Raw genomic sequence first — 12,516 nt, 5'->3', positions numbered from 1 at the left:
CTACCGGAGCTCTCTTGCTCATTATATGAACAATTCCCCCACCCCAAACCCAATGCCCAACATCTTGGCTGTAGTCACAGGAGGTGAAAGGGTAAAACTCTCATCACCAGGAAAAGGTAGAGACCCAATACAGACTCTACAGAGATTTGGGTTAGGTCCCACTAATAGTCATCACATGTGAATGGAGGAAGGACTCTGGCTAGGCAGTGTGGCCTAGCTCTAGCCTTGCCAGGCTGCTCTGCCCAAACACTGACTACAAACCAGGTTCTTCTGGTTTCTCTTAGAGCAACTGACATTTGCAGGTTAGAAATGGTGACCCCCCCGCCTTTCCTCCCCACCTTTTCCACTTCATCTCTGAGACACATGCTGACCTCCACCAGGCCAGACAGGTGGCTTCCACTCACCTCATCCACAAGCTTCAAGCACTCTTCGAGGGTGCTGTTAATTTTATTAGATAGGTCCAGCTCTGTTTTCCTTTTTTCCTCCTCTTCTTTCATGCTTTCCCAGAAGGAAAGATTGAATTTCTGCACTTTTTTATTTTGTGTCAGCAATTTCATAGGGGGTCGTTTATAGGTCTTCCCTTTGGAGGCCAGCCATTCTTCAAGTTTTTTCCTGTTGTGGGATTTAAAACAGAAGACTAAAGGAGGGCTCTCTTGGAAATGGAAAGGAGAAAGGGAGAAGGGGGAGACTGAGGTTGATGCAAAACCGGTAGCCTTCCCTGCCACCCCCCACTCCCCACAGATCTAAATCTTTGTGGGAAAATGCAGGAATTCTCTGGTCATAGTATTTGGTAACTGCATTTCAGTCCAATGATCCCAATGATTCCTGGTAGGCAGGGTCATATGCTCATTGCCACAAATATGTCAGGTTAAGATGTAAATTTTTCACATTCTCCCCTTTCCCTGAAGCTCCTCCACTCTGCCTCAAGGCCAAACTTGACCTGAGGCTCTAGAATGGGCCAAGCTCTTAGGTAACCAGCCTCCTTTTCCTGCCCCAGAGAACCTTGCCCTCTGCCCTTACCCATCACTCAGAGACTCCTAATTTGCCTCTCCTGACCAGTCTTCTTCCCCTCTCTCCTCCTGGGCCCAAGCCTGCCCAAGTCACCTTGTATTTGTAAAGACTGGGTTGGCTTTAACTCTTCCCTCTTTCACTCCCACTTCCATTGAGCCTCCAAAAAATCAAAAATTTCTCACTTTCCTAGTCTTCCTGACCTGGCCCTCAATACTAGCCATTATCATGGTGACTTAACAGGCCTTCTACCTCCAGTCTCAGCTTCCTCCAATAATAAGGATAAGAGTCATCATATTTCTCCAGGTTTGCAAAAACACTTTACAAATATCTTATTTGATTCTTACAACCACTCTGGGAAGGAGCTGCTATTCTCATCTCCATTTTACAGACAACAAACGGGCAGAGGTTAAGCTACTTGTCCAGAATCACACAGATGAAGCTGAATTTGAACTCAGTCTCCCTGATCCCAAATCTTGATCTCTTTCCATGATGCCACCTGACTGGCTGCCTCTAACCCACGCTTCAAATTAGTGCCAGACTCATCTTCCTTACACACAGGTCTGATTGTATCATTGCTGTCATCAACCCTTTCCCTTGCTGCCAAATAAAGCCCAAACTCTGTGCTCCAGCCTTCTGGGCTCTGCCCATTTCTGCCCTTGCCTGCCCTCTGAGCACGCCCACATTGTCCTGCCAGGATGCCTTCCCTGGCCCCCACGTCCCACCTCCTTCAGGCTCCTTCCCAGCCTGGCTTGCTGGTTGGAGGTAAGGAGGATCAGAGGGGCAGGGCATCTGCTCACACCCTTCTTCCTCCCAGGCTGCAGCCTTCTCCATTACCTCCCCTTCTTGCTCCTGTCAAGACTGCTTCAAGTCCATCCCTGTAGGAAGGTCTCCCCATTGCTGGAGACCTGGGGCTGCCTTCTTTGTGGGTCTTGTTCGCACCCAGGTTACCATGTTGGCAGCTGGGGGTGCCATGGTGCACAGAGCCCTGGACCTGTGTAGAAGGCTCATCTTCCCAAATTCAAATCCGGCCTCAAACACTTAATAGTTGTGTGACCTTGGGCAAATCCCTGCATCAGTTTGCTTCAGCTTCCTTATCGGTGAAATGAACTGGAGAAGTGGTGAACCCCTCCAATATCTCTAAGGAAACCCCAAAAGTTCACAAAGAGTTGGACATGCCTGAAAATGACTCAACTACCGCCACTCTGCGTGTCCTCGCCCCCAACACCATGTGCTCCTTCAAGGCAGGAATGAGTGGGAGATGTTCCTTGGTTCCTTCCTTCCTTCATGTGCTCAGCCCTTAGTAGGTGCTGGATTCCTGCTCATTGACTGACTCACTTCACCTGTCCCAATAGTGTCCAAACTCCCTAAGACAACTGCTAATTGATGTTTCTATTCAGGGCAGTACAGCCATTGTATTACCTTCTGCAACCTAAATGTATAAAGCACTACAGAGGAGATCAGTGTAAGATCTTCTCGACATCAAATGAACACATAGATGATGATGATATCTTTGTCCTTTGTTCTCAAAGACCAGGACATTAGGGAGGTGATGCCATGGCAAGCAAGTCACTTGGATTTGAGTGAGGGGGGCTGTGCTGAGTCAACTGCCTCACTTTCTCCTCTAGAGCCATCTGGGTCCAGTGGCCAGATAGGAATCAGGACTGGAGATGGCCCTGAGTGTGAGGCAATCACATGCCCAAGGTCACACAGCTAGTAAGTGCCTTAGACTGGATTTGAATTCAGATCCTCCTGACTTCAGGGCCGTTGCTCTACCCACTGCACCATCAGCTGCCTACAAATATGCATACACACACATATAAATGTACAGAGAGTTTTGGACCCTCTCCTGGACTCATTTCACATAACTCTTCTGAAAGTCTCCCTTATTCACTTTAAATCTCCTTCCCTACCATATTCTTTCATATCTCGTGCTTATGATCCTTACATGGTCAGCTGGGTCTTTTGCATTAGCAAATCCCTAATTTTTACCTGCTTGTGACATCAGAGATGGGAACTAAACAGATATGCCCAACCTTATACAACTCTTCACCTTGGGCTGCCTTGTTGTGGAAGCCATGGGAAGCCCAATGGCTTTCCTTTGGGTAGGACTAACAGGCTGGCATGATCAAGTACAAGGGCAGCTTTTCTGAAGGAATCCTGCTAACCTCCTTTCAATTCTTCTTTTAGTCTGAACTCTCACTGGAACAAGGGTTACCAGGTAACTAGAGTTAAACTAGGGTTTATCCCAAATCCTCTGGTGACTGAGTTCTGGTTGTTATCTACTTCTCACTGGTCCTGTTCCATACTGTTCCTGGTCCTCCCACTGAAATGTGCCACAATAAAAGATCTACTGCTTTATGCAATTCTGGACTGTTTTATTCTTTTATAAGACTCCCCCATAACCCCCTTAACTACTGATATAAATCTCACTGTACTATATCCCACAAATGTCCCATCAGAACCATATTATTTTATAAGGTAATGTATATCTTTGAAAAGTTAAAAATTTAAGAATTGGAAAGAAAAAAATTTGCTAAGTTCCAACCCCAAATCCCTCCCTGTCAACTCTTTTCTAGGGACCATATTATAGTCTGAGCAGTCAATCTTTCTAGAAGTAAATGTCATAAATGTAAACCATTGGTAGGCTTTAGGAATAGGAAGGGAAGAAATTGGGAAGAGAGGAGTAGAGAAAGAAACAAAAAGGGCAAAAGTATGTGATAGGGAAGAGTTTATCAATATTGGATCTAGGCCAGGTGGCCCTGTGGATAGAAGAGTAGAGTTCAAATTCTGCCTTGGATACTGACCTCTCCCAGCCTTGGTTTCCTCATCTATAAAATGGGAATAATAGCATTGATCTTGTAGGACTTGTAAGGCTCAGATGGGATGACATATATATGCGAAAGACTTTGTCCATGGCATAGGAGCACGTAAGAGTGGGCTATCATATCAACTAGTGGCAAAGGCACCAAATTGCATCCGAGGACAGATGGCCCCCAAGAGGTTCCTGGTGTTACAGGTGGATTATTTCAGCAGCTTGCTGAACTACTTTGCATATTTTTGTATAAAGTTTACACTAAGGCAATACATATTTTTGCATATAATGGAGAGCAGAGGGCCTGGCATTTAGTAGGTATGTAACAATGCTTATTGACCAACTGGGGCTTGTTCCTAAGGATCTTCCTAAACACTCTCAGCTGTGGTATGGCCATTCCTGGACTCAATCAGAACTTGCACCATGCTAACACAATTGGAGTGCCTGGGCACTAACATTCTTGCCAGGCTAGGAGCAGGACTTAAAAATCCTGGGATTCTGGGTCAGAGATGACAAGATGCTGAGAGAAGCCAACGTGGTAAACATTTATTAAGCACCTTCTATGTACTAGATACTAGTCCTGATGTAAGAGAGAGTAACTCCTGCAGGGGAGAATCCCCAGCAGAATGTCACAAGAAATGTTGTTGGGAGCCAGGGTCTCTAAGCTGTTTGACACAGTCGCAACAAGAAGACTTAAGGCAGCCCCACCACCTGATGGAACAACATTTCCTTGTTCAATATATGCATAGGGATTCCATGTATACCCATATTTATAGGTCTATTATTGATTGCAAAACTTACTCATCCTAATAGTGGAATGACTATAAAGGAAGGATGTCAGAGAAATTCCTTGAATAAAACAGATTGTGAACTCTGTCCAAATTTAACAGGACTACCTCTTCCTGAGGCATACAAAAGGCTTCAACATTATGAAATCTTTGGAAAATACAGCACTGGGAGTTCCAGGGAGACATCAGAATATATACAGGGAAAACAGATACAAGATGGGTCAGACAGAATTCCAGGGAAATTAACAGTTTTTCCCCCCTTATCATACACAGGAATATATGATAAAGATGCTGAGAGAATAGTTAGTATAGGTGACCAATATGTGAACTCTAACAACCTTGGTTTATTGGGAAAGAATAAAAAGTCAAAGAAACTGTAGCATCTACCAACAAGGGCTGAAAGGAAAATTGGTTACTGAAGGAGTCAATGTCTGGGTGGACAAACATAACTACCCTCACTATAGGTTGTCAAGGGAGCATATCGAAAAACATTACATATGCGGCACAAAAATATAAAAGCATTCCATTAAACAAATCAAAGATTATTATCAGGAAAGTTCTGCTTAATTAATAACTTTACTATGCAGCAACAAATTAGGCAACAAGCAGGTTGAGGTCATCATGGTCTGAGCAGGGACAAGAAAATTAACTACATGATCAGACTTGTAACCATATGAACTATATGATTAATGATGAAAATTGTACACTTTTGTAACCAAGGAAATGATTTTAGTTTGCTTGTTTGCTATGATCCTGAGACTATAAAAATAAATCTAAGCAACCTGCTCCTGCCTTTACCCCTTTGTTGACTCATTTTGCTGACTCTATCCCTCCTGTCAGGTTCCAAGGACCCCGTGGAGGCTGGACCCCCACAAAATGTGAAGCACAACAAAGTATTGGGGTCAAGCAGGCTCGGGGGGGGGGATAACCTAAATTGGCCCCAAGGGGACAGAGGGGTATCCTACGATCATAGGAGTTAGGATTCAAAGCATATCTTAACTCTCATATTTTACAGATGAGGAAATTAAGGCATGCAGGAAAAAAAACACTTAGCTAAATTTATTCAGGTGTAGATAAAGAACTAATGTTAATAACAGCTAACAAACATGCAAACATAAGGTTTGCAAAGTGATTTACAGATGTTTACAAGCGCTCTATGAGGTAGATGGACTTATTAGGTGAAGAAACTGAGGCCTGACGAACTTAAAGAAGTATGTCAGGAGGATTTGAACTCAGGCCTTACTGACTCCAAGTCTTGGATTTTATTTACTGAACTGGGATTTGAAAACAACTATTGATTGAGATGTGGGTTTGGAGTCAGATTTAATCTCCTGACTCCAAACAATGATTTTCCCCATATATTACAAACACTTCCTAGGAAAAAAAGATGACTGAAAATGAGAAAATTCTATTATGGATGTGGGAGAAGAAAAGGGCAAAGCTGTGGAGACAGAAGAGTGCTGGGCAAGGAGGGGAACCAAGAGTTTGATCTCACAGCATATGGGAAGGGGAGCAGTATGAGAAAACTGGAAAAGCATAATCAGGGTCTTCTGTGGGGTGCTTTAACTGCTGGGATCAGAACTTCTACCTTCATTGGGTAGGCCCTTGAGAGTGATAACTGTCAAAATAGGATCATGACTCAGGCAATGGTGGGTTGAACTGGAGACAGGAGGAACTTTACAATCATCTACTTGAAGCTATATTGTTCAGTTATTCCTGAAAAAGAGATGACAATATTCGTCACTCATACACAGGAAAAAAAAACCTCCAGTTATTTGTCTAGTTAACTGTATCATGACCACCCTATCTTTGTGTACAAATTGTTCATGAAAACAGTCAACTTTAATTTTTAGGAGAAAAAAAAATCAATTTTAATATTTATACCTACTATGTGAGTCAGTTTTCTCCACCCTGATTTAATTTCTGACCAATGGAAGGTAAGAGAAATAAAGATCTATTGTTATATGGATTATTATAAATATGGATTATGTATATTATTCCCCATTTTAAGAAGCTAATTTTTCAGAAGTCAAGCCCAATACCTTCGATCCTCCTTGACTCTCTTCTGCTGGGTGTTTGACTTGACTTGGGGAATGGATGCTTCCAGCAAAGCTGGTTCTTGCATTTCTACTTCACTCGTGGTTGGTTTTGTCCAGCTGACACAAGGCAGAGCTTTGGAATTCAAGCCTCTCACAGAACAATTCCAGGGTACAGTCCTTTTGATCTTGGATTCCAGAGTCTGTGGCTCTTTTTTCAAATTAAAATTATACTGACTCTTTCTAGGTTCATGTGTGTGACCTTTCGAGATGTCACCCATCAAAGGAGCTTGTTGTGTCATTGCTCTCGATGGTAGTCCCATTACAGATGGTTTCCTTTTGGTACAAGGCTGTATTAGTCTTGGATCTTGCTTACCATTATCGCTTCTATTGAACTTTCCCATCAGTGGCAACACTGATTTTGTTCTTGAGAGATTTCTTTCTATATTCTGTTTAATGACACCATTTTCTTGTAACTTTATTCCACCGTGACCTTTTTCATCTTTGTTGACCTTTCTATCCTCTCTCTTGATTACTAATTTCTTTGATTCTTGAGCCCTAGCAAGGTTGTGAACCGAATGAGAAAGAACCGTCTTTGGATTTTTGTCTTTTGGTCTTTCACAAACTGTCCCCTTGGGTAACTGCTGCTGGGATTTTTCTGTGGGAACCCAGACTTGAATCTTGTGAACAAATGGTCTGTTAACTTGGTATTTCAGAAGGTCATTCTTCTTGGCACCTTTGTCCACAGCTTGCTTTGAAATCAGATCTCTTTTGTTGGGATTACATGAATTGCTCTTTGATTTAACTGGGTTACAAAAACCAGTTTCCGGTTTCCTTTTTAATTCTACAATGGTTGGCAAAGGCTGGTTCTCTTTGTCTAGCTCCTTTGGAAAATCATACAAGAGTTGGTTTTTATCAGGGAGCTCAGTCATAGAGTTCATCCATCTGGCTGTTCTCTGATTTGTGGTTGTCTTCTGCTCTGCAGACTTCCTCAAGTACTGGGCCTTACTTGATAACATAGACTTTCTAGACATCTTATGCAAAGCAGATGATGCCATTTTCTGTAGCTGTTGATTTTGAGCATTTCCTGAAAGTTTATGGTCTGATTTGGAGGAAAGAGAGACTGCAATTGGTCCTTTCTTCGGAATTTTTGGTGCTTCTGGTTTTGGCCTTTGGGTTTTATCAACATTGGAAGATCCTGGCTGGAGTACATTACCAGTGGGTCTCCCAGCAGCACGTGACTGTGTCCATCTAGCTGTGTCATTTTTTGGTCTAGTAGACTGAAAAATAAAAAAGCACAATAGCAACAAATACTTTAAGTCAATCTGTTCAAAGACAAGCTTAAACAAATCCCCAGCTACATATTTAACTAGATTTATTTTTACTTGGAGAAAGCACCTACCTTTAGCTTAACTGGGACTGGGCAAAGATGACACCTATGCTGTTTGATGTAGAATCTACAGAAATGAAGCTGTCACCATAGTGATTCCTATATCTACAACACTCTAGGGGGCCACTGGAGGCCATGGGGACTGCTGATAGTTTCAGGGGCAGATCTGCCCTTATGCTTCTTATGCTTCCAAACTCAACACAGGGCTTGAGGGCAGAAATTCTGAATCTCCATCTCTGAGCAGTGGCTGCCTCATGGCAGGGAGCTTAACTAATGCAAGATGCCTAAACCTGATCTCACCATCTTGTTGCCATGACCACTGCTACATATTGGCTTTTCCCTCTCTTAATGGCATCACCTTGAGTCACTTAGGTTCAGCATCCCCTTTGACTTCCCTGTCTTTTTGCTCCATCCCTCCTTTACAATGTTTCTTGCAGTTTCTTCTCATTTCATAGTTACCACTCTTATTCATCACCTCACTACTACTAGATGATTGCAACAGTTTTTTTTTGGATTTTTTTTTTTTGGCAAGGCAGTGGGTTAAATGGCTTGCCCAAGGTCACACTAGGTAATTCTGAAGTGTCTGAGGGCACATTTGAACTCTGATCCTCCTGATTTCAGGGTCAGTGCTCTATCCACTGCACCACCTAGTTACCCCTTGTAACAGCTTTTTTTTTTTCTTAAAGTTTTTGTAAGGCAATGGGGTTAAGTAGCTTATCCAAGGCCACAAAGCTACGTAATTAAGTGTCTGAAGATGGATTTGAACTCAGGTACTCTTGACTCCAGGGCCAGTGCTCTATCCACTGCACCACCTAGTTGCCCCTTGCAACAGCTTTTTTTTTCTTTTAAAATTTTTGCAAGGCAAATAGGGTTAAGTGGCTTACCCAAGGCCACACAGCTAGGTATATTAAGTGTCTGAGGCCAAATCTGAACTCGGGTACTCCTGACTCCAGGGCTGGTGCTCTATGTACTGTGCCACCTAGCCACCCCTAAAGTACAATTTCTTTAGCAAGATTTCAGCCTTTCCATAGTCTGGCCCTCAAAGTTTCCAGTCTTATTCTCTATCATTCATTGATGTGAATTTTCTATTTTTACTCCAAATGGTCTACTTATAGCTACCAAGATTCCATGTGTTTTTCTGCCTTTGTGATATGCCTATAACAACAACTTCTAATTGTAGAGCACTTTACAAATGTCATATTTAATCCTCATCAACTGGGAGGTAAGTATTATATCCATTTTACAAATGAGGAAACTGAGGCAGAGGGTGACTTATCCAAGGTCACTCAGCTAATGAGCGAGGAGAGATGTGAAATCAGATCTTCCTGATTCTAAATCCATGGTTCTACCCACTATACAACAATGCCAATGCACTCTACCTATTTTATTCTTATTATCTTTTCAAGTTTGATATCTAATCTCATTGCAACCAGACATGATCTGTCATTTTCTCTGAATTTCCCTTCTCTGAACCATTCAATTGGCATTTATAATTTCCTGCCCTTTATTATTCCTTTTTGTGTGTCTGTCACACTTTTACTCAAGGGAGGAAACATGTCTTATTTTGAATTTAGTTCAATAAACCACTTCATCCACAATCTCATTACATAGAACAAATTAATTTAGAAGGTGTATATTAAGTGTTTTAGTGACTTGGAAATCCTAATCAGGAGCCCTTAGCTTTCTGTCATTGGTACAAAGCAAAGCTATTATGTTTCTATTAGCATTTGATATCAGTGCCAGGTATATCTGCAGCTAATTCATTTCTGCCACAAATTTTCTCCAGGCTGCTGAATATTTTGTACCAATGACCTTTAGGCCAATTACTTCTAGATTGAAGGAATCTCCTCTGTAGCTGAACAGATGGTCTCCAACTGCCACCAAGGCAGGAAGACAATAACATGGTGAGAAGCTCCAGGCATCTCAATGAGGCTGCTCCTTGCAACTGTCTTTAGTAACAAAGGAAGTACCAAGACAGTTAAGTAAACCACATCTTGGTCCATATATAAAGTCCTAAAGTGGATGTTTAAAAATTCTCTGCAATCTCATGTCTATGTACATATTTACAAAGTATGGAAATCACTCAGAGTCATCAACAGATCCTAATGGGGGCAGCTAGGTGGCAGTGGATAAAGCACCCGCCCTGGAGTCAGGAGTACCCGGGTTCAAATTCGGTCTCAGACACTTAATTACCTAGCTGTGTGGCCTTGGGCAAGCCACTTAACCCCGTTTGCCTTGCAAAAACCTAGGAAGGAGGCAAATTTAACTACATCAATGCTACTAGGGCTTGGGGGATGACTCATTTCACTGGACTTTGGCTTTGGAAGAGGGCATGCTATTCATGCGAGTAGGGGACAGGCACTGTCAAGATACTCATGTGAGGAAAACCAGGAATCAGAGGGGAAGAGTGAAAATTTGGAAGCAGTATAACACAATCTATCTTGCTGGGAAGTCTAGGAACCAGAGCAAGGAAACCTGATGTTTGGGTAAAGATGGATGGAAATACAAAGAGAAGCCATATTGACTATCTGACAGGTAGAGGAACTAGCTTAAGACACTGGAATCCATATCCCAAGCCAGGCCCAAGGGCATTATTTTATGGTGACCGGGTAGACATGTGTAAAACAAAGTGGAGCAGCTAATGATCTGACTTGTCTTCAAAGCATTTTCATCCTTCCAAAGGAGGAGGAATGAAGTCCCTATTTTGGGTTGATCTTCACCTATAAAGTTTCGGGACTGCAAATGGAAGGAAGGCTTTGGGTGATGGGGCCACACCTTCATAGAATCTGTGCCTCGACTGACCAGCTCTGGTGCCAATGAGTAAACAAAGCTTAGCGGGATTGCCAAATTACTCCAGCTATCCCTAAATGCTGGAAATGGACACTTTTGGAATGTGTACACATCTTCCTTGGTCTCCCATTTGTCTTATAGTTTCTCTCCTTTTACTCCCTTCCCCTCCTCCCCCAGGGTGAATGACCACTCCCTGAGGGCAGGGACTATTTTATTTTTGTTTGTTTTCCCAGGATCTAGTAAATTACCTCATATATAGTTAGTGCTTGAAAGAATGAAAAAGGCCAAGCACAGATTTTGGAAGAGCAGATTTGAAGGAGTTTAGAGCAGAGATTTCTAATTTGAGGTTTGTGATCTTAAAAAAATTTTTTTTAAATAATTTTTTTTTTTTTTTAGGTTTTTGCGAGGCAGTGGGGGTTAAGTGACTTGCCCAAGGCCAGACAGCCAGTTAAGTATTAAGTGTCTGAGGTCACATTTGAACTCAAGTCCCTGACTCCAGGGCTGGTGCTCTATCCACTGTGCCACCTAGCTGCCCCTAAAATAACATTTTTAAATATAATTGAATTTCTTTGAAATCTTAAATTTATTTTTGAATTTTACTGTTTTATTTTTCCCCAATCACATGTAAAAATTTTTAACCTTTGTCTTTTACAATTTTAAATTCCAAATTCTCTCCCATCCTCCCTCCCAAATTCCATCACTGAGAAGGCAATTAATATGATAAAGGTGATGCAGTCACGTTGTAAAAGAAAACACAGACAAAAACCCCGAAGAATATTAAATTTACAAAACAGAATGCTTTGATCTGCAGTCAGATTCTATCAATTCTCTCTCTGGAGGTAGATAGTTTTCATCATAGATTCTTCAGATTGTCTTGGATCTTTGTATTGTTGGGAATAGCTAAGTCATTTACCAATGATCATTGTACAATATCATGTATATTTTATTTTTTAACCATTTAAAAACCATTTTAACCATGTTAAAAACATGATTCTGAGAAGGGGGCTCCCCTAAGTGTCACCAGACTGTTGCCAAAGGGGTCTACTGCACTGAAAAGACTAAGACTCCTTGGTTTAGGAAAAGAAAGGTAGGATCCAAGGAAAGGAGGAAGTCAAACCAAGATGGATGGGACTCTCAGGAATGAAATTCTGAAGGCAGGGATGCAGGCACAGTGAACTGCCTTCCCAACTTCAGCTTTTAAAAATGCGTCCAGGAGCTGGAAGCAAGATTGGGAAATGGATGATGTTTGGCTTTTAATTTTTTGGTGGTGCTGGTGGTGGGGTTGTTTTTGCAAGGTGATGGGGTTAAGTGAATTGCCCAAGGTCACACAGCTAGGTAATTATTATTAAATGTCTGAGGCTGATTTGAACTCAGGTTTTCCTGACTCCAGGCTTGATGCTATATACACTTTGCCATCTAGCTGCCCCAGGGCAGTAGATGATGAATGAAAATCATGGTGTGATCTTACTGTAGCCAGATGAGTGATTCTAGAAACTAAGACTGAGCAGAGGCTGGTGAGGAAAGCGAAGATGGAGAGAAGCAATAGTACCCAGAGGGGTCTCCTCACCCAGGACAAGGAAGTAGCAGCCCCAGGAGTCACGGGGGACTGCGGGAGGTCCACTGTAGGACAGCCAGGCTATTGAAGAGTCATGATCACATGCTTAATGAGGCTCAGGAGGGAAGAGGGCA

At 42.3% G+C, this 12,516-nt stretch overlaps 1 protein-coding gene across 2 annotated transcripts in view; it reads right to left on the bottom strand.

Moving 5' to 3' along the window:
• CKAP2L (cytoskeleton associated protein 2 like) overlaps nucleotides 1-12,516 on the bottom strand; it is a 33,573-nt gene that overhangs the window by 17,271 nt on the left and 3,786 nt on the right. For both annotated transcript variants that reach the window (XM_074198342.1, XM_074198331.1), the window contains exons 4-5: nucleotides 6,654-7,927; nucleotides 405-612 (exon numbers count right to left, since the gene is read on the bottom strand). In XM_074198342.1, coding sequence (XP_074054443.1) covers nucleotides 405-612; nucleotides 6,654-7,927 — 1,482 coding nt within the window. The remainder of the gene's footprint in view (nucleotides 1-404; nucleotides 613-6,653; nucleotides 7,928-12,516) is intronic.

This window comes from Macrotis lagotis, chromosome 1, assembly GCF_037893015.1.
Source record: "Macrotis lagotis isolate mMagLag1 chromosome 1, bilby.v1.9.chrom.fasta, whole genome shotgun sequence".
NCBI classification, from domain to species: domain Eukaryota; kingdom Metazoa; phylum Chordata; class Mammalia; order Peramelemorphia; family Peramelidae; genus Macrotis; species Macrotis lagotis.
This window is presented reverse-complemented; position numbering and strand designations above follow the sequence as displayed.